Source organism: Amblyraja radiata, chromosome 12 (assembly GCF_010909765.2).
Source record: "Amblyraja radiata isolate CabotCenter1 chromosome 12, sAmbRad1.1.pri, whole genome shotgun sequence".
Classification (NCBI taxonomy): domain Eukaryota; kingdom Metazoa; phylum Chordata; class Chondrichthyes; order Rajiformes; family Rajidae; genus Amblyraja; species Amblyraja radiata.
This window is the reverse complement of record NC_045967.1, coordinates 13,504,077-13,527,401: the sequence shown is the minus strand read 5'-3', so window position 1 is coordinate 13,527,401 and position 23,325 is coordinate 13,504,077. Positions and strand designations below refer to the sequence as shown.

At 46.4% G+C, this 23,325-nt stretch overlaps 1 protein-coding gene across 3 annotated transcripts in view; it reads left to right on the top strand.

The window, feature by feature from the left end:
* Positions 1-4,078: 4,078 nt before the first annotated feature.
* Positions 4,079-23,325, top strand: part of radx (RPA1 related single stranded DNA binding protein, X-linked) — a 51,123-nt gene continuing 31,876 nt past the window's right edge. Inside the window, exons 1-7 of one of the 3 annotated variants that reach the window (XM_033030268.1) lie at positions 4,079-4,327; positions 5,470-6,106; positions 7,445-7,590; positions 16,185-16,377; positions 17,267-17,375; positions 21,165-21,256; positions 21,465-21,587. In XM_033030268.1, the coding sequence (XP_032886159.1) occupies positions 4,286-4,327; positions 5,470-6,106; positions 7,445-7,590; positions 16,185-16,377; positions 17,267-17,375; positions 21,165-21,256; positions 21,465-21,587 (1,342 nt within the window). In that variant the 5' untranslated portion in view covers positions 4,079-4,285. The remainder of the gene's footprint in view (positions 4,328-5,469; positions 6,107-7,444; positions 7,591-16,184; positions 16,378-17,266; positions 17,376-21,164; positions 21,257-21,464; positions 21,588-23,325) is intronic. The other 2 variants (XM_033030266.1, XM_033030267.1) reach the window with 2 other exon arrangements.

Below are 23,325 nucleotides of genomic sequence, written 5' to 3'. Positions count from 1 at the left end.
TAAGACAGTAAATTTCTTTTCATTATAATTACACTCCAGCCCTATGGCCCAGTCAACATTTAGTCACACCACCTTCACCAGTGAGTGTTGTTTGATGTTCCACAGTATAGCTACACCACCAGCTATCCTACCCCGAACCAGCCTCGTACTGAGGTCGGTAGTGGACTCTCCAGCCCCATGGAAGTTCATGTGTAGAGTGTTCAACTTATCCAGATCTTGTTTCGCCATCCAAGTTTCTTGCAGGCACAGAATGTCACATTGGTCTAGCAGTGTGTCCACCACCAACTTGATCTTGATCTATCAGTAGCAGAATGACCTACTCGCAAACCGCGAGTGTTGTATGAAGCAACATGCATTTAATGTGTTTTGTCGCTCCCAGCGGAACAGCTGGCATTCATCCCGTCCTCGCCCACAGATGCGACAGGCACCCCAGCATCATTACCGTGCAGCAGCTCCTCATCCTGAGAGTGAGGGGCTTCCTCTGGACCAGACGGACCTCCGTCTGCTCCTCTTGGGCGACAAGGCTCATAGTAGCGTCGGACAAAAGACCCAGCGGGCCAAAGCTGCGGATCATACAGTTCCGCCACATCATTACATTCAGCAGTGACACAGAAGGAGCTGAATCTACTCTGTGTCATCTCTATTTTCCTACACATCACTTCCCGACCCAGCTTCGTTTTTAAGTAGTCACTGAGAGTGTTGGCGTCTAAGCTGAGATCAAACTTTGTAGCAAATACCTTTACCATCTTTGTTTTGACAGCCAGTATATTGCTACCCACACCAGTCCCGATTATGCCGGTCTTCTTTCTCACACGCCTCGCTGGAGTTTTTACAGTGCGAGGTGTAGGGCGTCGATGGGCAGAGTTCTCAGGTAGCTGCTTCAGTCAGCGCCCTTCCTTCACCACCATGCTCCACGGGGGGGGGTCTGCGTTCGTCCCAGGGCTGGACCTTCAGGCTGGGCTGGTTGTCTATCGTCGGACCCACCTGGCATTGCTGTCAACCATCCTTTAACCACAGAGGGAGTGCAGGGGGCAGGATCAGCGCCCGGCGGCTTCTCCATCACAGCCGAGTAAAGACCTGTCGCACTGGGCGCAGAGCCCGGTTGTATCTCCACCGCAGAAAGGCAGGCAGCCGAAAAAGTAGCGTCCGGGCCACAGGGCCCCTCCACAGCAGTCAGATGACCGTCGGGTTTAGCAGAAACCTCCCGCAATGTTTCACAGGCTGCTACCTGAGTTCCCATAGTTCTTTTTAGGTAGTCAATGTCAGCATTGATTTGCTTTATTCACCCGAGGAGCGCAGACACATCGATGTGTTTAAATGAGACGGGGGGTAATTCATCCAGAAAGTGCGATACAAATCTCGGGATCTCTTCACCGCACTCATTAATCACTTGCAGGCACATTTTGACATTGTTAATGTCCTTCTTTTGTCCCCTGTAGGTGATCCATCGTTTGTTGTGTGGAAAGAGCTCTGACAAAACTGCCTTTGAGGACTCAATCCGCTCGGAGCTGAAACTGCTCGTAACTATCAACACAATATCATCGTGGCTTAGTGTTCGCATTTTGACCATAATAAAGTTCAGCAATTCATCCTCGACTATGACTCTACCGTCTTCAGTATGGTAAATCTCCGGTATAATTCGCAAAAACTCTCGAGAAAACTCTCCCACAGCACGCCGTGCTGCTGCTGCACCGGCCGCCATCTTGCACACGGTCTTAATCTTACTATTAAGTGGGACAAGAACAAACAGTGAGTGGGAGAGGAGAACATGAACTGTAGTGAGGAAAGAGCAAGCAGGAGCAGGAAGAGCAGTCACCAGAAGTGTCTGTGTGTCGTAATTGGTACATTGAATGGTTGAAGCATTGACTGTATAATGTCTGACAGGGTGTTTTGTTAAACAGGTTATGATAGGAGTCTGTTCCTGAGAACCGTTTGTAACCCAAAACAAGGACACAATGTGCTGGAGTAACTCAGCGGATCTGGCAGCATCTTTGGAGATCATGGATAGGTAATGTTTTGGGTCAGGACCCTTCTTCAGGCTGATTGTAGTGAGGGGAGGAGAAAGCTGGAAAGGAAGTGGATATAGAACAATATCTGGCAAGTGATAGGTGGATACAGGTGAAAATCCCAGCTGTTTGGATGACAAAAATGAACAGAAACAGTGTGAGGGAGGGGATAACAGAAACGGTGGTGACAGGAGAGCCAGCAGCGCGCCCACTGCTGCTCGGTTCCACCCAGTCCCCACGGTTATGGTGGGGGTGGGGGTGGTGGAGGAGTGTAGGGGGAGAAGCAAGTGGATATGCCAATTCCCAGCCGGCAGAAGATGCCTACAGCTCCATGGCAGCTGGCAAAACACGGTGCCTCTTGCCTAGGATGGAACTGCAGATGATGGTTTACACCAAAGATGGGCACAAAATGCTGGAGTAACTCAGCGGGACAGGCAGCATCTCTGGCGAGAAGGAATGGGTGACATTTTGGGTCAAGACCCTTCTTCGACTGAGTCAAAGATAAGGTTGTGTAAGGTGTGAAAACGAGACATCAAATGGGATGTGGGTCAAGAAAAATGTAGAATAGATCATCGTTAGCTAGGAGAAGTTGACAACGAAGCATACAGAGATAAAATGTAATCAGGGACAGTCAGACTGGTCAGAGAACTAGTAAGGGGGAGGGTTGGAAAGAGAGGGAAAGCCAGGGCTACTTGAAATTAGAGAAGACAATATTTATACTGCTGGAAAATTAGAGAAGCCAATATTCATACACGCATGGGTCAATATTCTTCTTCAGACTCAGAGTCAGGGGAGAAGGACATTAGAGGTAAGAAAAGATACAAAGAAGAAATGAATGAAAGGTATGAAAATAATTAATTTACACCTCACACTGCTTCTGAAGGCCATCAGCATAATCAAGACGGATTCCACCCCGGTCACTCCCTCTTCTACCCTCTCCCATCAGACAAGAGGTACCGAAGTGTGAAAACGCACACCTCCAGATTCAGGGACAGTTTCTTCCCAGCTATTATTAGGTAACTAAACCATCCTATCAACAACTAGAGAACAGTCCTGAACTGCTGTCAACCTTATTGGAGATCCTCGGACTATCTTTGACAGGTCTTTACTGGCTTTATCTTGCACTAAACATTATTCATGTATCTGTACACTGAATGTCTCGATTGTGTATTGTCTTCCCACTGGCTGGTTAGCATGCAACAAAAGCTTCTCACTGTACCTCGCCACATGTGACAATAAACTAAACTCCTCAAGAAGAAATCAAAGAAAAGCATACGTCAATTTAACCTGGGGAGGAATACCTGTCAATTTCACTGGCAGGATACACCTGTCAATTTAACCTGGGGAGGAATACTTGTCAATTTCACTGGCAGGATACACCTGTCAATTTCACCTGGGGCTGCGGCTGTCAATTTCACCAGGGGGACACATTTGTCAATGTCATCTGGGGGGATACACCTGTGAAATTCACCTGATGGTACACCTGTGAATTTCACCTGGGTGGATATACCTGTAAAATTCGCCTTATTGTACACCTGTCAGTTTCAGCTGTTGATACATCTGACAGTTTTACCTGTCCATCCCACCCCATGGTTCACTGTGAATCCGGGAACGATGCCCATGCTGGCGTTGACTGTGAGTTCCAGTAACAATGTCCTAAATGCTTGAACGTTTCGGGTTTTTTAAATTGTTAACGTCGGGACTCGTGCTTGTTCGCTTTGTGACCGAACGCTTTCAACTTTCAAACCACGCGGGCTGACTCCTCGGGAACAGTTGCATTTTGTCCAATCCACGCGGCATTACTGCAGGTCGGCTGTAAGTAACTAACTGAACGAGACAAAGGCGAGTCAGTTTCACAATGCAACCCGGCAGCGAACACTTTGTTGCGACGTGTACAATATGCGTTACATTTTAATCTAAAACAGCATGCAGCTCGGGTTTTTGTTTTTTTTAAATGCCCGAGATTCACCAAAAAACAGTCACATCTTTGGCTAATTACCGGCATTTAACAATCCTTTAATAGCAGGTATTTAATAAACCTCGGTGAAGAGTAAATTATCAACGCTACACCCTTTAAGGGATGGCCCCTTTAATGATCATTCACGTTGTATCAATGTATGATTTGAAACACAGGACCGGCCGCGGCAATTGGCTCCACACATTTGTCATCAGTAAAAACGGGTTTCATTGGCCCATTCTGCAAATTTCCAGCCTTCCACCACAAAACAGAAATGCTCGGATTCTGATGTTAACATTTTTTTTAAAAACGTTAATGACAAATGCACGTCGAGGCTGATCAGGCGGAGCAAGTGCTTGAGACTGTAAGTTGTAACAATTGTAACAATCCCCATGCAAACGTGGACTGAGTTCCAGTGACTGTCCCATTCCACTGACTGCAGTAAGACCCGGAACGACACTCAGTCTAAGTGTTGCAATGGCAAGAAGGGTCCCCACCCCAAACCTCACCTGACCATTTCCCCCCACAGATGCTGCCCGGCCCGCTGAGTTCCTCCGGCACTTTGTGTTTTGCTCAAGACTCCAGCATCTGCAGTTCCTTCTGTCCCAAACCTGTCCCAATGCTCAGTGTCTGAGTTAGAGGAAAGATCCCATCCCACATTGTTCACTGTGTTCTGATAACTATCATGTTCGCGGTGTGTTTCAGCCACGATCTCATTCCCGTGTTGACTGTGAGTTGCAGTAACAATGTCCTCCAAATGTTGATTGTAATTTACAGTGAAACAATCTCAACCTAAAGTTACAAGGAATCAAAGTATTCACCTCTGTGTTGAGCCACAGGAGATGGGCAAAGTCCTCCTCAATGAGTATTTCTCCTCTGTATTTACCGAGGAGAAAGACAGTAAGACGGAGGAACTTAAGGCAGTCAATGGAAGTGTCTTGAGAGCAGTTAGTGTTACCGTCGAAGAAGTAGTGAAGCCACTGTCGTGTTTGAAGGTAGACAAATCTCTCGGGCCTGATCAGATATATCCGAGGACATTGTGGGAAACCAGAGAGGAAATTGCGGGAGGCCTGGTTGAAATTTACGAGTCGTCCTTAAATACAGGAGAGTGGTAAATGTTGTGCCTCTTTTCAAGAAGGGCTGCAGGGAAAATGCCAGTGAGCTTAACATCTGTAGTTGGAAAATTACTAGAGTATTCTGAGGGATTATACAGGCATTTGAACAGGCAAGGGCTGATTAGGAATAGTCAGCATGGTATTGTACGTTTTTTGAGGACTGTGTCACTCAGTGACATTCCAGGCCCTTTTGACCAGGTGTCGCTCACAGCAACATTCCTCTCCAACACTTCACTATACTGAAGATAGACACAAAATGCTGGAGTAACTCAGTAACAGGCACCCATTTCTTCTCTCCAGGGATGATGCAGCCTGTCCCACTGCAGTTCCTTCATACACATTTTGTCAGCTCCATTATCCTGATTGACTTGTATCTCCCCTTGTGGTCTAGGTGATGTCGGTGGATTTGTGCGCCATCTCTCCGGGAGGTGACAGAGTTGCTTCTGCTGCCGACCAGGGGGGTTCCTCCGTCATCTCGGGGCTCCTTCTCCACCTGCTGTCTTCCGCCAGCCCAAGGTCGGTGGGTGCCGGTGAATTCCTCTCCGTTTTGGCAGTCCGCCGTTACCTGGGCGAAGCGTCCGGTGAAGCCGGCCCTGGTGCTGCCCCCTGCTACCTGTACGATGTAACAGTGACCGACGGTAACTGCCGGCTCAGGTGCCACCTGTCGCCCCGGCTCAACCCGCTGGTGCAGCGGAACTGCGTGAGGGCCGGCTGTGGTATCCGCATCACCCGCTGCAGCCTGGTCTACGAAGAGAAGAGGCTGAACCGCTGTTTCCTGCAGATCGAGGCGCTGGAGCTGGGCGGGACGGAGCACCATCCCCAGATGGACACCAATGCCCCGGGCTGTGCACCTCTCCGCACCCTCGCCTCCACCCAGCGGGGAAGGGTCTTACTGGCCACGATGCTCTCTGCAACTCCCGTGAAAGGCGGGAGGACCCATTACTTACCCCTGTGGAATAACACCGACCCCAGCGGCCCAGAATGGAACTCCACGAAGCACTCACCTGCCCCCGAGGGTCAACTGGATGGTAAGTCTGAGTTTAGATTTTACAGATGCGACGCGGAAACAGGCCCTTCGGCTCACCGAGTCCGTCACCACATGCACTAATTCTACCCTACACATTCGGGACAATTTACAATTTACCGAAGCCTATTAACCTGCAAACCTACACGTCTTTGGAGTGTGGGAGGAAACCGGAGCACCTGGAGAAAACCTACGAGGTCACAGGGAGAACGTACAAACTCCACACAGACAGCACCTGCAGTCAGGATCAAAGCCGGGTCTCCTGTGCCGTGAGGCAGCAACTCTCCAGCTGTGCTGCCCTTGAGTCTTGACTCTCTTGAATCGGCTCCGATATAGGGAGGATGCAGGTTGATGGTACTGGGATTTATTCTGCTAGGCAAGGACAAGTTTCATGTAGAAAACAAACCGCTGGAGATGCTCAGCAGGTCAGGCAGCATCTTCTGCGCTGGAGACACAAGAGTCTGCAGATGTTTTAGTTTGGGTATAGAATACGGAAACAAGCCCTTCGGCCCACCGAGTCCGCTCCAACCAGTGATCCCCGTACTCTAGCACTATCCTACACACTAAGGACAATTTACAACTTTACCAAGCCAGTTATCCTACAGGTCTTTGGAGTGTGGGAGGAAAGTGGAGCTCCCGGAGAAAACCCACGCAGGTTGCGAGGAGAATGTACAAACTCCGGTGCTCCGGTTTCCTCCCACACGCCAAAGAAGTGCAGGTTTGTAGGTCAATTGGCTTCTGTGAATTGTAAATTGTCCCTAGTTTGTGTAGGATAGTGCTCGCGTACGGGGATCACTGGTCGGCACGGACGGTGGGCAGAAGAGCCTGTTTTCACACTGTATAAAGTAAAGCAAAATCTAAAGGGTCCCGACCTGAAACGTCATCCATCCATGTTCTCCTTTTATGTATTGGTCAGCATTGGCAGTTCTTTGTTTCCCCATTTAGATAATGCTGGATTTCCTCAGTTTTCCAAGATTTCCTGGGAAACCTGTTTCAGCTGAGCTCCCTCACCACCTGCTTTGCTGTTCCTTTAATGATCATGGCACTGGGCATGTCAGTGTAAATACGAGTTAATTTTTCGTTTGTAGACACAAAATGCTGGAGTAACTCAGCGAGTGAGGCAGCATCTCTGGAGAGAAGGAATGGGCGACGTTTCGGGTTGAGACCCTTCTTCCGACTGAAAAAGGATCTCAACCCGAAACGTCGCCCATTCCTTCTCTCCAGAGATGCTGCCTCACCCGCTGAGTTACCCCAGCATTTTGTATCTACCTTCGATTGAAGCCAGCATCTGCAGTTCTTTCTTACACTTATTGATTTTTCTTTCCTTCTCCTTGTTCCCCAGCAGCTTGCAGATTCATTTCTCTCCAACACCTGGCCAGGACGTGGAGGACAAGGGTGGACTTCCCGCACCTTCTGGTCCGGGTCATGTACAAGTCCCGGTTACGTTACTACGGGAGGCCCAGCACCAAGGTGGACTTTCCCTATCAGGTGCGGAATTCCGGCAGCGGCCGCATCCCAGCGGTCCGGAACGTTGCTCGGTTGGCAGCGTCGCTGTGTGCTTCCCGTCACCCGTTCCTTCATGGAGCAGTGAGGCTGTGGAGATGGGGCTGGTCCTCAGCCAGACTCCATGGTCCCACCAGTCAGCACCAGAGCAACACAAGTCTCCTTCTGCTCATTGCATCCCTAATAGCGGGCATGAAGTTGTTGGGTCGGGCAGCATCTGTGGAGGGAAATAGACCGACGTCTAATGTCTGAAGAAGTGGCCCGACCCACAACATCATCCATCCAATTCCCTCTGCCGATGCTGCCTGACCCGCCAAGTTCCTCCAGCACTTTGTTTTCTCAAAAAGGTTTTAAAATAGTTACTGAACTTGGCCCTTAACCTTCCTCTGTGTCCCTGAGACATTTTAATCCATCATTGGGATTGGCGCACGAACAATACTGAAGAATTTAGTTTATTATTGTCACGTGTACCGAGGTACAGGGAAAAGCTTTTGTTTGCGTGTTATCCAGTCAAAGACAAGACTTGACATGAATATAATCAGGCTGTCCACAGTGTACGGATAAAGGATAACGGGTACAACATTTTGTACAAGATACAGTCCTCGTGATTCCTGCATCTGCAGTCCCTCGTGTATCCAATATTTGAGATTGTCTGGCTGAAACAAGTGGAAAAGGAGCAACAGAGCTGGTGCCTCAGTCACGGCCTCTCTGCGTGCTGGTCCCGGGAGTGCAGCTGTTGTCATCCATTACAATCACTCCACTCTTTTAAATCTTTACTTCAACAGCAGCATTTAGTTTAGTTTTTTCTTAGTTTAGTTCAGTTTAGAGATACAGCCTCGCCAACAGTCTGTCTGTCTCCCTTCTTTTGTGTTTTTTACTATGTGTTAAATGTATGGGTGTTTAGTGTTCTTTAGCTTTTTGTTGTATGTCGGGGGGGGGGGGGGGGGGATAAACTTTTTTTAATCTCTTACCTCGACGGAGATGGGATTTCTTTCCGTATCATATCCCCGTCCGCACTGCGGCCTAACATCGAGGAGTTGGCGGCCTTTGCTAGTGGCTGACTTTTGAGAGCTCCACCGCGGGGAGCCTGCGGGACTTGAACATGGCGGAGCCCACGATCCCTTCGCCAGGGGTCGACCTCTGAGCTCCAACCGTGGGTGCTTGTGAACTTGAACATCACGGACCTTGCGGTCTCTGGTCTGAGACTGACTTCGGGAACTCCAAGCCATAGGAGTTTCGACCGACCCGACGAGGAAGTTTTGATCGCCCCGATGGGGGAGTTTCGATCGTCCCAATGCGGCAGCTTCGATCGCCCCGACAGATGGTTTGACTAGCCCAACCGCGGGAGTATAAAGAGGAAAGAAATGTGATTTTTTAGCCTTCCACCACAGTGCATAAAGCAGCAACTCTACCGCTGCGCCACCCTGCTGCCCGTTTCTTAGACTAACTGTGCTCTTCTTAATCTCTCGGATATCTTGCACTAAATGTTGATCCCTTATCATGTGTCTACGTGCACAGCTTGATTGTAATCATGTATAGTCTTTCCGCTGACTGGATAGCACGCAACAAAAAAGCTTTGACAATACGTGACAATAAACTAAATTAAACACATTGAGCTAAGAAAAGAATCAGCAAAATACAAAGTAAACCGACTGTGTGAATATAGATTGTCAATAGGCGATGAAAAATATTGTATGTACCCAACTAATAATTTCAGTTTTAACCTATTCTCCTGTTTAGATTTAATAAAATGCCAAACCCCGATTAAAAATAGTTGTTAGTTAATTTTACTTCGGAGTCACGTGTGACTATGTGAAGAACCCGTCCAGCACGCATGCGCGACATGAGCGTTCACGCAGATGCAACAGCGACGAACGGGAGCACGGGCGCTCCTGCTACAAGCTTGAAAGAATGGACCGTTAGGTAAGTACTTACCCACAGGTTCGAATTTACAACTTTGCTCCTCTTTGTTGCTCCAGGGGAAACTGGAGAGAGCAAAGCAGAACAGAGGGAAGCGGCCCCCGTTCGACTCCAGGGAAGGAGCGTTCCGTCAGTGGAGGGGGGAGAGGCGGCACCTGGACCGCACACGCTGCGGTCCACAGTCAGGGTACTGAGCCGATGCCCAGTCCGCTAAGAGCTGTCTGACCAACAGCAGCGGACTGGAGGGAAACTCAAAAACCGGTCGGTAATCCCTGCATACTCCCGACAAGGAGACTCGCTGCCCGAAAACCGCAGAAATGCCGCCCGAAAACGGCAGGCAGCTTCTAGAGCAAAGTCAGCAACCAAACCTCGGGCTGGAGACAGACACGGAAGATGGAACCGGCACTTCAAACTACCGCCCGAGAGCAAGTAAGTGTCTGTTCTCCAAGCCTAGAGTAAGGTCATGGAGTAAAAAACTCCAGCGAGACTTGCCTCAGGAGCTGGGGCAAGCTCGCCAAGGGAGCATAACACTCCCGCTCCAGTGCACTAACAGCACTGGCCATCTCCCTTATCGAGGGATCGATGGCGACCAGGGCTGGGCTGAACAACATCGGGAGTATGCTTGAGGTACAGGATCAGGAAGAGCTGCTGGTTGTTGGATACCGCTACACCACGAGCGAGATGGCCTTTTCAGTCTAAACTGACAGCCAGCTTACTACCTGTTTTTCCAAAAAACCTCTCCAAGACAGGTAGTCATGAGGCGTTGGATTTTATCACGCCTCCCCAAAATTGCATTTACTCAAAGTGCCTACCATTATTGGGGGTACATTGAGCAGGGCATTTAAAAACCCAAATATCTTAAATTGCATTTGATACCCCTGACGTCGGCTATCATTTTCGCATGCTCATTCCAGAGGGGCAGGGTAGTATGGCAAAACACATGACCCTACTGTTCAACACAGTATGCTCCGCAACTTCTCGAAGGAAGTCATAAAACCTGCCCTCTACCTAAAAAATTCACAGGACTGTGAGAACGCCGACCTCACAACCACAGATCCTGCTATCTGGCAAAGTTACCAAACCAAGCCTAAAAACTGGACGAAGTGTCCAAGATATTCGGCATCAAGAGGGCAGGGCCTGGAATGAGCACCTCACAAAACCAGACAGCAGTACCTCCACGCGGTCACCAGTAGGCGTCTACTTAATGGTACTGGTGAAAGCTCGGGGCCCGCATGCCAGCCCCCGTAAGCCTTTTCAGGCCAGGGTCCAGAGCGGGCCCCATGGAAAATGCGCCACCCCCCAACAACACCATCCCTACAGACAAGGAACCAGAAACCGAAGAAATGAACATCACTAAACAACAGTGAAGACAGATAAGTATGGTTCCTACCATCACATAAAAGATGAAGGGTTTGTACTAACGGGGGGGGGGGGGGGATCACACCTGGGTTGGAAGCATGAAGAACTATCACACTTGGTAGTTATATACCAAAAGTATTCAAGGATAAAAATTGAATTAAGAAACTTGCCACCAGTTCAGCATGCACCCCAAAGGGGTCTACCCTCCCACTAAAAAAGAACATGAGGGACTAGCTAACCGGAGAAAATATACAAAGGGGTCATAAAGAAGTCTAATATGAACCTTTGGTACCAAAAAACCCAAAGATGGTGAATGTCGCACCATCATTGACTTAACCACTTGAGTATTTTCACCAGGTATACACACTTTATGGAAACTTGTAACTGCTAACCATGGATTTCCTAGGATACTTTATGGTAGACATCGACTTAAAAGATGCATACTATTCAGTACCCATTCATAAAGGATCTTCGGAGATACCTCAATTTACCTGGATGGGGTAACTATGGCAGTATAAATTATTGACAATGGCTAAATATGAGCCAAAACTGTTTCCAAGATATTCAAACCAGCCCTGACACTATTAAGGAACATATAGTCATGGCATGTCTCTATGATATTAACGACAGACAAATCCATGGAAATAGCTAAATCAGCAGCATTAGCTACTAAAACTTATTTAGCCTGGGCTCTGTCATACAATCCAGATAAATCTACGTTGACACCATCCACAACTATTGACTATCTGGTATTCAATTAACTCTATCCACTTATCTATAACATTGCCAAAAGGAGAGTCAGCGTATGGCACAACCTGTAACAATTAATGGTAACAATCAACCAACCATTCAACAAAGTGGCAAGAGTAATTGGGAATTAGTAGCAGCATTACCAGCTACTTAACTTGAACCTTTCCATTAGAGCTAAGGTGCTAGTGTTTAATCAAAATAACCCATACCCAGAACAGGTGGCAAATGGACTAATCTGGAGTCGTCATCACTACAGACACTGGGCATAAAACCTAGTTGGAAATATTGCGTACGTTCTATGGGTAAAAGCATATTGTTCAGTAGTGCACCATTTTGCATGTTCGTTTATAAATTAACAACATCACAGTGGTGGCATATACCAAACCACGTGGGCGGAATAAAATCGATATCATGTGACAATTTATTTAACAATTGGTAACCGTATGTCGTCAAACATATTTGACCATCAGCAACTTACCTACCAGGTGAGCTAAATACTGTAAACAGACATATTCAACCAAAGTATTTGCTGAAATTACAAAGCAATATGGAACACCAGATATCGATTTCCTTGTATTCCAATTGAATCACCACGTACCGATGTATGTCGCATGAAACCAGATTTTGAGGCAGCGGCAATGGATACATTCCCGCTGAACTGGGGGGGGGGGGAAATCTAATCTCTATGTTCTCCCCTTTTCTACCTCATCAGTCAGGTACTACGGCCTCATCAGTCGGGTATTACGCAAAATACAGATGGACTGCTTCAGGTATTTTGATAGTACCCGACTAAACCCACAGTCATGGTTCCCAGTGGTCCTCGACATGGTCATTAAAACCCTAATGATTTTCCCAGTAGCCCAGACTTATCAACTCACCCAGTTTCAGGCATAAGCCACCCATGCCACGATAAATTAAACTACTGGGTTGCAGATTTGAAAAGACCACTGCTGAGCCTGGGTTGCAGAATTGGGAAGACCACTGCTGGGCCTGGATTTGTCAGACAGCACTATCGACACGATGACAGCATCCCATCGCATATCCACAAGGGAACATACTTGGCGAACATCAAGAAGTGGGAAGATACTGTTCAAATACAGTAACTACATATTGAACTACAACAAAACCTGTACTGGAGTTCCTGGCAGGTCTTCACCACAATGAAGGACTCAGCTACTGCGCCATTAATACAGCCAGTAGTGCTCTGTCAGCCTACTTAACTCGGGCACCAGGACAACAGGCCATAGGGTACCACCCACTGATGATCAAATTCAGGAGAGGCATATTCAACTCTAATCCCCCAGACCTAGGTACACCCAAATCTGGGATGTCAGTGTGGTCCTGACGTACCTTAGGGGATGGTCACCAGCCAGGTCCCTCACCCTGGAACAGCCTACCCTGAAGACGGTCATGCTGATGGCCTTGTCTCAGCACAAAGAGTCCAGTTCCTCCATCTACTACGATTGGACAATATGGTTATAACACCAGACCGTGTCACATTTTCCATTCAGGGGCTGGTCAAACAGAGCAGACCAGGAACATCATGTCCAGTCATGGAATTCCGGGCATATCCACCTGAACCACGGTTATGTGTCATGACCCACTTATTGAATTACATTGACACCATAAGAAATCCCAGAGGGAGAGAAAAAGCCTTATGGGTCAGCCACAAGAAACCTCATGGTCGGGTGACGAGCCAAATATCCCAAGTGGCTCAAGCAGGTACTGGGAGTTGCTGGAGTAAATACTAACGTGTATAAATCTTACTCCACTAGGGCAGCATCCACATCGGTGACTAAGAGGATGGACGTGCCTATGGACCACATCCTGGCTACAGCGGGGTGGTCTAGGGAGTATACGTTCCAAACGTTTATAACAAGCCGCTGGCAGAACCTGTATCGTTTGCAGAAAAAGTATTAGAATCTGCAAATATATAATTTTAAGCCCGGGGGAGCATTTGTCTTGTTATTGTTAATAACACCATTATTGTTTTACAAACAGATTCATGGTTGATAACGATAACATACTTCCTCCCTCGAATGACTTCGGCAGCGAGTGAAGTATGAACTGTTACACGGTTTGAAATCACAGAGCTTTAAAATCTTCACGTAGTCACTCACGTGACTCCGAAGTAAAATAGTAAGATTAAACGAGAACTTACCAGTTCGAAGTTTGATCTGTATTTTATGAGGAGTTACGATGAGGGATTACGTGCCCTCCGCTCCCACCCTCAATTATAGAGATCAACTGATATTTACGTTCTCCTTTTCTTTACTATGTTTATTTCAATTATTGTGTCTTCTGTGATTCCACACCGCTGCTTTGAAGTATGTCGCGCATGCTTGCTGGACGGGTTCTTCAAGTAATCCCTCATCGTAACTCCTCATAAAATACAGATCAAACTTCGAACTGGTAAGTTCTCGTTTAATCTTACTATTATAGTTCACTTTTCATCATGTATTATAAAGGAGTTTTATTGTTTAAAAAAAAGTTTTAAATGCAGTTAAATATACAGTTCAAAACGTACTACAGTGGCCTCCATAATGTTTGGGACAAAGACCCATCATTTATTTATTTGCCTCTGTACTCCGCAATTTGAGATTTGTAATAGAAAAAAATTCACATATGGTTAAAGTGCACATTGTCAGATTTTAATAAAGGCCATTTTTATACATTTTGGTTTCACCTCCAGTTTAAATTCCATTTGGAATATTTTGGAGGACCAAGAAACCATGTAGAAATTGCAGCTATGTTTATACATAGTCCTCCCCATTTCAGGGCACCATAATGTTTGGGACACAGCAATGTCATGTAAATGAAAGTAGTCATGTTTAGTATTTTGTTGCATATCATTTGCATGCAATTACTGCTTGAAGTCTGCGATTCATGGACATCACCAGTTGCTGGGTGTCTTCTCTGGCGATGCTCTGCCAAGCCTGTATTGCAACAAGCTTATGCTTGTTTTGTGGGTTAGTACCCTTTAGTTTTTTCTTCAGCATATAAAAGGCATGCTCAGTTGGGTTGAGATCGGGTGATTGACCTGGCGTCTCAAGAATTGACCATTTTTTAGCTTTGAAAAACTCCTTTGTTGCTTTAGCAGTATGTCTGGGTTCATTGTCTTGCTGTAGAATGAACCGCCGGCCAATGAGTTTTGAGGCATTTGTTTGAACTTGAGCAGATAGTCTATAAACTTCATCATTCATTATGCTACTACCATCAGCAGTTGTATCATCAATGAAGATAAGTGAGCCAGTGCCTTCAGCAGCCATACACTCCCAGACCATAACACCCCCACCACTGTGTTTCACAGATGAGGTGGTATGCTTTGGATCTTGGGCAGTTTCTTCTCTCCTCCATATTTGCTCTTGCCATCACTCTGATATAAGTTAATCTTACTCATCTGTCCACAAGACCTTTTTCCAGAATTGTGGTTCCTCTTTTAAGTACTTCTTGGCAAACTGTAACCTGTCCATCCTATTTTTGCGGCTAACCAGTGGTTTGCATCTTGCAGTGTAGCCTCTGTATTTCTGTTCATGAAGTCTTCTGGGGACAGTGGTCATTGACAAATTCACACCTGACTCCTGAAGAGTGTTTCTGATCTGTCACACAGGTGTTTGGGGATTTTTCTTTATTATAGAGAGAATTCATCTGTCATCAGTTGTGGAGGTCTTCCTTGGCCTGCCAGTCCCTTTGCGATTAGTAAGTTCACCAGTGCTCTCTTTCTTCTTAATAATGATCCAAACAGTTGATTTTGGTAAGGCTAAGGTTTGGCTGGTGTCTCTAACAGTTTTATTCTTGTTTCTCAATCTCATAATGGCTTCTTTGACTTTCATTGGCACAACTTTGGTCCTCATGTTGATAAACAGCAATAAAAGTTTCCAAAGTTGATGGAAAGGCTAGAGGAAAGATTAGGTGCTGAGAGCTCTCTTATACCTGCATTAAGGTATCAATTATTACGCACCTGAGCAATTACAAACACCTGTGAAGCCATGTAAAGACAGAGGCAAATAATAAATGATGGGTCTTTGTCCCAAACATTATGGAGGGCACTGTATGTACATTTCTTTTAGAATGCAACTGATAGAACGTTGGAGTTATTAAGAGCCAAAATTTAGTTTTAGTGATACAGTGGTGAAACGGGTTATTTAGCCCACTGAGTCCACACCAACCATCGATCACCCCTTCACACTAGATCTATGTTATATCATTTTCGCATTCATTCTCTACACACTAGGGGCAATTTACACGGCCAATTAAACCTACAAGTCTGCATGTCTTTGGGTTGAGGAAGGAAACTGGTGCACCAGTTGGACACCCACTGGCCTATCCACAGGTTGCCCGGATATTTATGGTGACACTCTCTGTAATAATGTCATAGAGTCACACAGCACGGAAACAGGCCCTTCCGCACAACCTACCCACAAAGACCAACATGTCCCATCTACACTAGTCCCACCTGCCTGTGTTTGGCCCATATCCTTCTAATCCTGTCCTATCCATGTACCTGTCTGAATGTTTCTCATGGTGGATGTATTTGGTTCTTGCCATAGGCATACCTGGAAGTGGCCGACCACTCTGGCATGATGCCGGTGGTACTGTGGAACTCGTTGTGCCGAGAATGGTACCAGTCTCTACACGTTGGCACGGTGTTGCTGCTCCATCGATACTCTGTCAAGCAGGGTTACCAGCAAAGGACCTGGGCCACTCACTGTGACTCGCAGGTGAAGAGTTTTCGCTTTGTAGGTAAGTTTAGTTTAGTTTAATTTAATTCCGAGATACAGCATGCAAACAGGCTCTTCGGCCCACCGAGTCCATGCCGCCAATCGATCACCTGTCCACATTTGTTCCACATTCTCCCACATTCCCACGCCGCACCTACACACCAGGGGCAATTTACTGAGGGCCAATTAACCGACAAGCCGTGGGTGGAAACCGGTGCACGCAGAGGAAACCCAGGCGGTCACAGGGTGAACGTGCAAACTCCGTACAGACACTGGCCGAGGGCAGGATCAAACCCGGGTCTCTGGTGCTGTGAGGCAGCAGCTCTACCCACTGCTTCACTGTGTTTTCATTCATTCACCATCGTTGAAAACATTAGCGACGCAGTGGTGCTGGTTTCCAATGGGAACAGTGACGGACGCACCACACATCTCTGTCAGACTTCCACCGCTGGAAGTGTAGGATTTTGGTGTGTGTGCTTTATCATAATGCCTTACAATGCTATGTACGACAGTGATCGCAACTTCTACTGAAATGTGGATTGCCGTTGGCTCGCTATGAGCTCATCCGCCCTTTGACAGGTTTTGTTTTTGGTCCTGCTGGGGGGTCCACAGCCCCCTCCTCACCTGGTTTAGTCGGCGACTCTCCGACTACGGAGCAGGTAGCACGGGATTACGTGGTACCCGTGGCGGGGGATCTCCCCCCGACCTTCACTGTGTAAGAGTGAATAAATTCATTATAGTCATGATCATAATAGTAACTGAGTCAGGGTGAATACGGCCTGTTTTCACGCTGTATCTCTAAAGTCTACTAGTGAGGCTGTTGTGCTGGTCCCCAATACAAGCCAACTGCTGGAGAGATATGCATCGTTGTGACATCCCATTTCTTTTCTGTTGGGTCTGATGTGTTTCAGAGATCTGCCTCAATCCACGGGAACCTCGCACCGAAATCCAGATTGTGCCGACTAAGCAAGTTAAAGCTGAGTGGAGGCTGCCTGACATCAAGTATAATTTCATCACAAGGTACTGTTCCAGGAAGAACATGGAGCATGAAAAATACACGATACGGGCGCTGCCTGTATGGAGTTTGTACGTTCTCCCTGTGACCACGAGGGTTTTCCCTGTGTGCTCCTGTTTCCTTCCACACTCCAAAGGCCTGCAGGTTTGTGGGTTAATTGGCTTTGGTAAAAATTGTAAATTGTCCCTGGTGTAGGATAGTGCTAGTGGTCAGTGCAGACTCGGTGGGCCGAAGGGCCTCTATCTCTAAACTAAACTAAAGACCTGCCAAAGTCTGTCACCTCACATTTGTCCTAATTAAACCCATGTGCCAATTCTCGGCCTGAATTTCCAACTGATCTATCTTCCGTTCCATCCTTTGAAAAATTTCCTCACTATCCACAACTCCACCATTTATTACCTCTGACTCTGTTACCTGCCAGTACATTTCAGAGGACGGCTAAGGGTTAAATAAAATGGTGAACACCAACACTGCAGATGCTGGTTTACAAAAAACGACTCAAGGCTGGAGCAACTCAGCGGGTCAGGTTCTGAAGGGCATGGGTTGGCGATGTTTTGGGTTGGGACCCTTCTTCAGACTGATTGCAGTAGGGAAGAGAAGTGTGGGTGGGACAAAGCCAGGCAAGTGGATACGGGGGAGGGTGAGGGGGGGGAGGGTGGGGTTGGTTGGCAAATGGTTGAACAAAGGCCAGAGATGGGGGGAAAAAAACAATAGGCTGGTGAGATCAGGAGGGAAGATATGTGAGATGTAAAAACGTTGAAACAAAGAACAGCAGGTGCAGGTTTACAAAAAAAAGACACAAAGTTCTGGAGTATCTCGACGGGTCAGGCAGCATCTCTGGAGAACATGGATAGGTGACTGGGATTGGGTTGGAATCCTTTTTCAGACATAAAAAAAGTAAAGGCAGAGGAAGGGATTTAGTTGGAAGTGGAAGAGGTGAAAAGGGGGTGGGATAGTGGGAGACATGGGTGCAAATCCATGCGGGGCACAGGAAAGAGAATGGGGGAAAGGTGGGGTCAGGTGGTGTTGGTTGTTGTGTTATCTAAAATTGGAGCATTCCATGCTCATAGCATTGCATTATAAGCTACCCAAGTGTAACAAGAAGAATATGAAATATGAAATAAAACGGTGGGTCTGAAGTTTTTGCTCATTTTGTTCCCAAAATATGCTAATTAACTAGATGGGATTGATGCAACATACTGTAGTAACTCAGCAGATCAGGCAGCATACCTTGTCTCCAGAGATTACTGAGTTACCCCAACACATTGTGTCTATCTTTGGTATAAACTAGGATCTGCAGTCCCTTGTTTCTACATATTGACTGCTCCACTGCTTAATGTCCTCAAGGTAGACACAAAGTGTCTGTCCTGTTACTCCAGCATTTTGTGTCTACCTTTGATTTAAACCAACATCTGCAGTTCTTTCCGACGCACTGTCTGTCCTGAAGTTCAGACCCGGAAGTCTGAAGAAGTGTCCTGGCCTGAAAGATCTCCCATCCTTTTTCTCCAGAGATGCTGTCTGATCTGCTGAGTTACTCCAGCACACATCTCCAGTTTGTGTCTAACTTTGGTGTAAACCAGCATCTACAGTTCTTTCTTTCTGCTCAAGCTCTGCCTACTTTGAAACAGTTCTTCCCTCCAGAGATGCTGCCTGATCACCTACTCCAGCACGTTGTGTTTTATTCTGTAAACCAGCATCTGCAGTTCCTTAGGTACACAAAATTGCTGGGGAAACTCAGCGGGTGCAGCAGCATCTATGGAGCGAAGGAAATAGGCGACGTTTCGGGCCGAAACCCTTCTTCAGAATAGGCCCGAAACGTCGCCTATTTCCTTCGCTCCATAGATGCTGCTGCACCTGCTGAGTTTCCCCAGCAATTTTGTGTACCTTCGATATTCCAGCATCTGCAGTTCCCTTTTGAACACAACCATCTGCAGTTCCTTATTTAGTTTAGTTTAGAGATGCAGCGCGGAAGCAGGCCCTTCAGCTCACCGAATTCATGCCAGCCTGCGATCCCTTCATACTTACACTATCCTACACACACTAGGGACAATTTACAATTTTCAAGCCAATTGTAAATACAAATACAAATACAAGCCAATTAGCATACAAACTTGTACATCTTTGGATTGTGGAAGAAATGCGGAGTACCCGGAGAAAACCCACGCAACTCACGGGGAGAACGTACAAACCTCCGTCCACACAGCACCCGTAGTCAGGATCGAACCTGGGGCTCTGGCGCTGTAAGGCAGCAACTCTACCATTGTGCCACCGTTTCTACCCAAGATTTACACAACCCTGTGGTTGTATGGTCACCATTCAACAAGACTTCCATTTTAATTCTGTATTTAATTTAAAAAACATGAATTTACAATTTACAGTTGCTGTTGTGGGAATAGAAATCAAATTTCTGGAATAACAGCCCTGGCTCAATTATGCTACTTCAGTAAGTTAACCCCCTTACATCCACATGTCTAAATTCAATTAGCTAAGATGGTTTTTGCTCCTTGCGATCCTACTATGAATCTATTTTAGCTTTGCCTGTGTTTGTCTATTTGTGGATGAGTAGGTGGGATAACATAGAACTAGTGTGTTGGTGATCGTGGGTTGGCTGTGTTTGTCTATTTGTGGATGAGTAAGTGGGATAACATAGAACTAGTGTGTTGGTGATCGTGGGTTGGCTGTGTTTGTCTATTTGTGGATGAGTAGGTGGGATAACATAGAACTAGTGTGTTGGTGATCGTGGGTTGGCTGTGTTTGGCTATTTGACTCTGCCTGTGATTGTCTATTTTTCTTGGTTCAATTAAAGGCATGAGAACATACTGTGGATCAAACTTTAGATTATTTGTCTAAAGAAGAACTAACTAAAACGAGTCAGAAAATCACACCCAGTGTGAATTTCCTCACCATAAAATATAGTCTTTTGTGTAGAAACAAGGAACTGCAGATGCTGGTTTACACCAAAGATAGGCACAAAGTGCTGGAGTAACTCAGCGGATCAGGCAGCATTTCTGTAGAAAAGGAATAGGTGCTTAGTCCCTTGCTCTACTCCCTGTAGACCTATGACCGTGGGACCAAGTATAACACCGTCTCGATCTTAAAGTTTCTCATTGATACCATTGTCATCGGCCATATCTACAACAACTATGAGATGAGGTACAGGAAAGAGATCGAGAACCTTGTGTTATGGTGTCAGGCAAAGCAATGTAGCCATTAATGTCAGTAAGATTGATCATTGACCTAAGTAATTGAGAGGGTGAAGCCAGCTCTGTCTTCTTCAACTTTGCTGTTGTAGATATGGTCGGCTGCTTCAAGTTCCTAGTCCTCCATATCACCTGCTTTCTATGGAGAAACAAGGAACTGCAGATAGACACAAAATGCTGGAGCAACTCAGCGGGTCAGGCAGTATCTCTGGAGAAAAGGAATAGGTCACACTTCGGGTTGAATCGTTTCTTCAGACAGAGAGTCAGGGGAGAGGGAAACTAGAGGTATGAAAACGTTTGGAACAAATCAGAGCTGGCCCCGATGACCGAGGACAGGTAGAGCCCACAATAGTCCATTGTTGGCTGTGATAGAAAAGGGAAAAATGGATGTAAAGTGCAAATGATGGTTTACAAAAAAAGGGCACAAAGAGCTGGAGTAACTCAATGGGTCTGGCAGCATATCTGGAAAACATGGATAGGTGACATTTCGGGGCAGGAGTCTCCTTCAGATTCAAGTTCAGAGTCTACATGTTTAGTCTTGCTCTGTTTTCAGACTGTCCTAGATGGATATTTCACCTGACTTTGTCCCCTTAGAGTGGAGTTGGACAAAATGCCTGACCCTTGCACCTGTGATGTCATTGGAGTGGTGACCTTTGTGGGAAGATGTCAAAGAAGAAGAAAAGAAGGTAATCTTTGCAGGCGAGGCTGGTGGGAGAAGTTACCACAAGCACTTTGACTGTTGTCCATCTCAAGACACAAAATGCTGGAGTAACTCGGCAGGACCAGTGCCTGCCCCGCTGAGTTCCACCAGCATTCTGTGTCTATCTTCGGTGAAAACCAGCATCTGTTGTTCCTTCCTAATCATTGACCTATTACTTGTTTCTCCTCTTGCAGAGGGCAGCGAGGATTTCTACCTGTACCGCTGGGTACATGCTGTAGATGGCAGCACCCAGCAACCTTTCATCCTTGAACTCTTCGCAACTTCACAGCCTGAAACATTTCAACAAATTCACCCGAGTAAGTAATGTTTCTCCTTTCTGTGATTAAAAACTTTTGTTAAATCAGAGCACCAGCCTGCATTTATTTATATGGTGCTGTTATTAACGAAATGTTTCACTTGTAACGTCAACTTGTGTGTAGATATTACACATACCAGCGACTTGCATTATGCACTAGTGATGTGTGTGCGCGCCTGTGTGTGTGTTTCTCCTTAGTGGATCTCTCTCAGTACTCAGTTTAGTTTTACTTTGGAGATACAGCATGAAAATGGGCCCTTCGCCCAACGAGTCAATGCTGACCTGTTCAATATAATAGTTCCCACTTTCCCATCCACTCCCTGCACAAGAGGGGCAATTTACAGAAGGCCAATTAGCCTAAAACCCCCCATGTCTTCGGAACGTGGGAGCACCCGGACAGAACCCACGCGGTCACAGGGTGAACATGCAAACTCCACACAGACAGCACGGAGATCAGGATCGAACCCGGGTCTCTGGCGCTGTGAGACAGCAGGACCACCAGCTGCACCACTCAGCGCAGAGGAGAGCCAGGCTTGTATGGTGCTGAATAATTTGTCCCATTGCCAATGAATGTGAGAACACCACACCCTAGTGTACCTGGAAAGCAGCACCAGCATTAAACATTAACAACAAAGAATGAAATGTATCATTTGGTTTAACTTTGTGCAAGAGGAGGCACAGTGGTGCTTTCCTCTAGGGTAGATGCAAGAAAGAGCAGATACTAATTTGTTTTTAAAAAGAACAAAAAAAAGTGCTGGAGTAACTCAGCAGGATGGGTCACAACCCGAAACATCACCTCTCCTTGTGTAAACAAGCTCTTTCTAAGCTCCCCCCCTGTCTAGTTCAGTCAATAAACCACTGATTCAAGCATTGGAGCAACTAATCTTTATTTTTGGATAGCACAACAAATCACCCTATACGATACCTAAACCACTGCAGGCTCGATCCTTGTATCTGCCTGGCCAAGCCCTTCAGCCTCTTGCAAACAGAAACACTCCAAAAGGTCACGCAGGCACAAGCGCTCTTCCAGAAGATCGACCACGGCTCTCGTGGGGGCTGCCGTTTATAGGTCCCCGAACCTTGAGGGGCCGAACTACAGAGGGGTGGTATATTTACAGTCCAATCAAACATAACAAATTACAATAATACATTATTGACAGTTACACAGGCCAATTACAGAATCTCCTTGCATTGTTGCAGGAGAAACTCCCAGAAGAAGCTAACAGAATCTTGAATAATGCAACATTTACCCTGGGATTCAACCAAACCTGACGGGGCTTAACATTTCAACCAATCAACAAGTAACAGGGTAACTGTCTCACAACATTATTTGCAATATGTACAAGGCTCTTGCAGAGATCCAATCAACTTTATCCATTTAAGTTTGTTTGCAGAGTTTATATACATTTTATCAATTAAGAGGAAATGAGGAGAACACCTGAATCCTTCAGCCTTACATATCAATCTGATGCCCAGACTGGGCAGCGCCATTCACAGCCTGTAAATTTCCACTGACAAGGGTTAAGCAATTCTGACAAATGCAGGGATTTTATGGTGTCTTTAATTTGGTCAATATTGGCACATGTTCTCCAGAGATGCTGCTTGGCCCGCTGAGGTGCTCCAGCACTTTGTGTTATTTTTATAAGAATAACTAGGTCAGCAGTGCTGGGGATGTTGACCTGAGAGAGAATGCTGCCATTTTTTTGTTTACCCTTCTGTTGAATTTGGAAGGTTGGTGA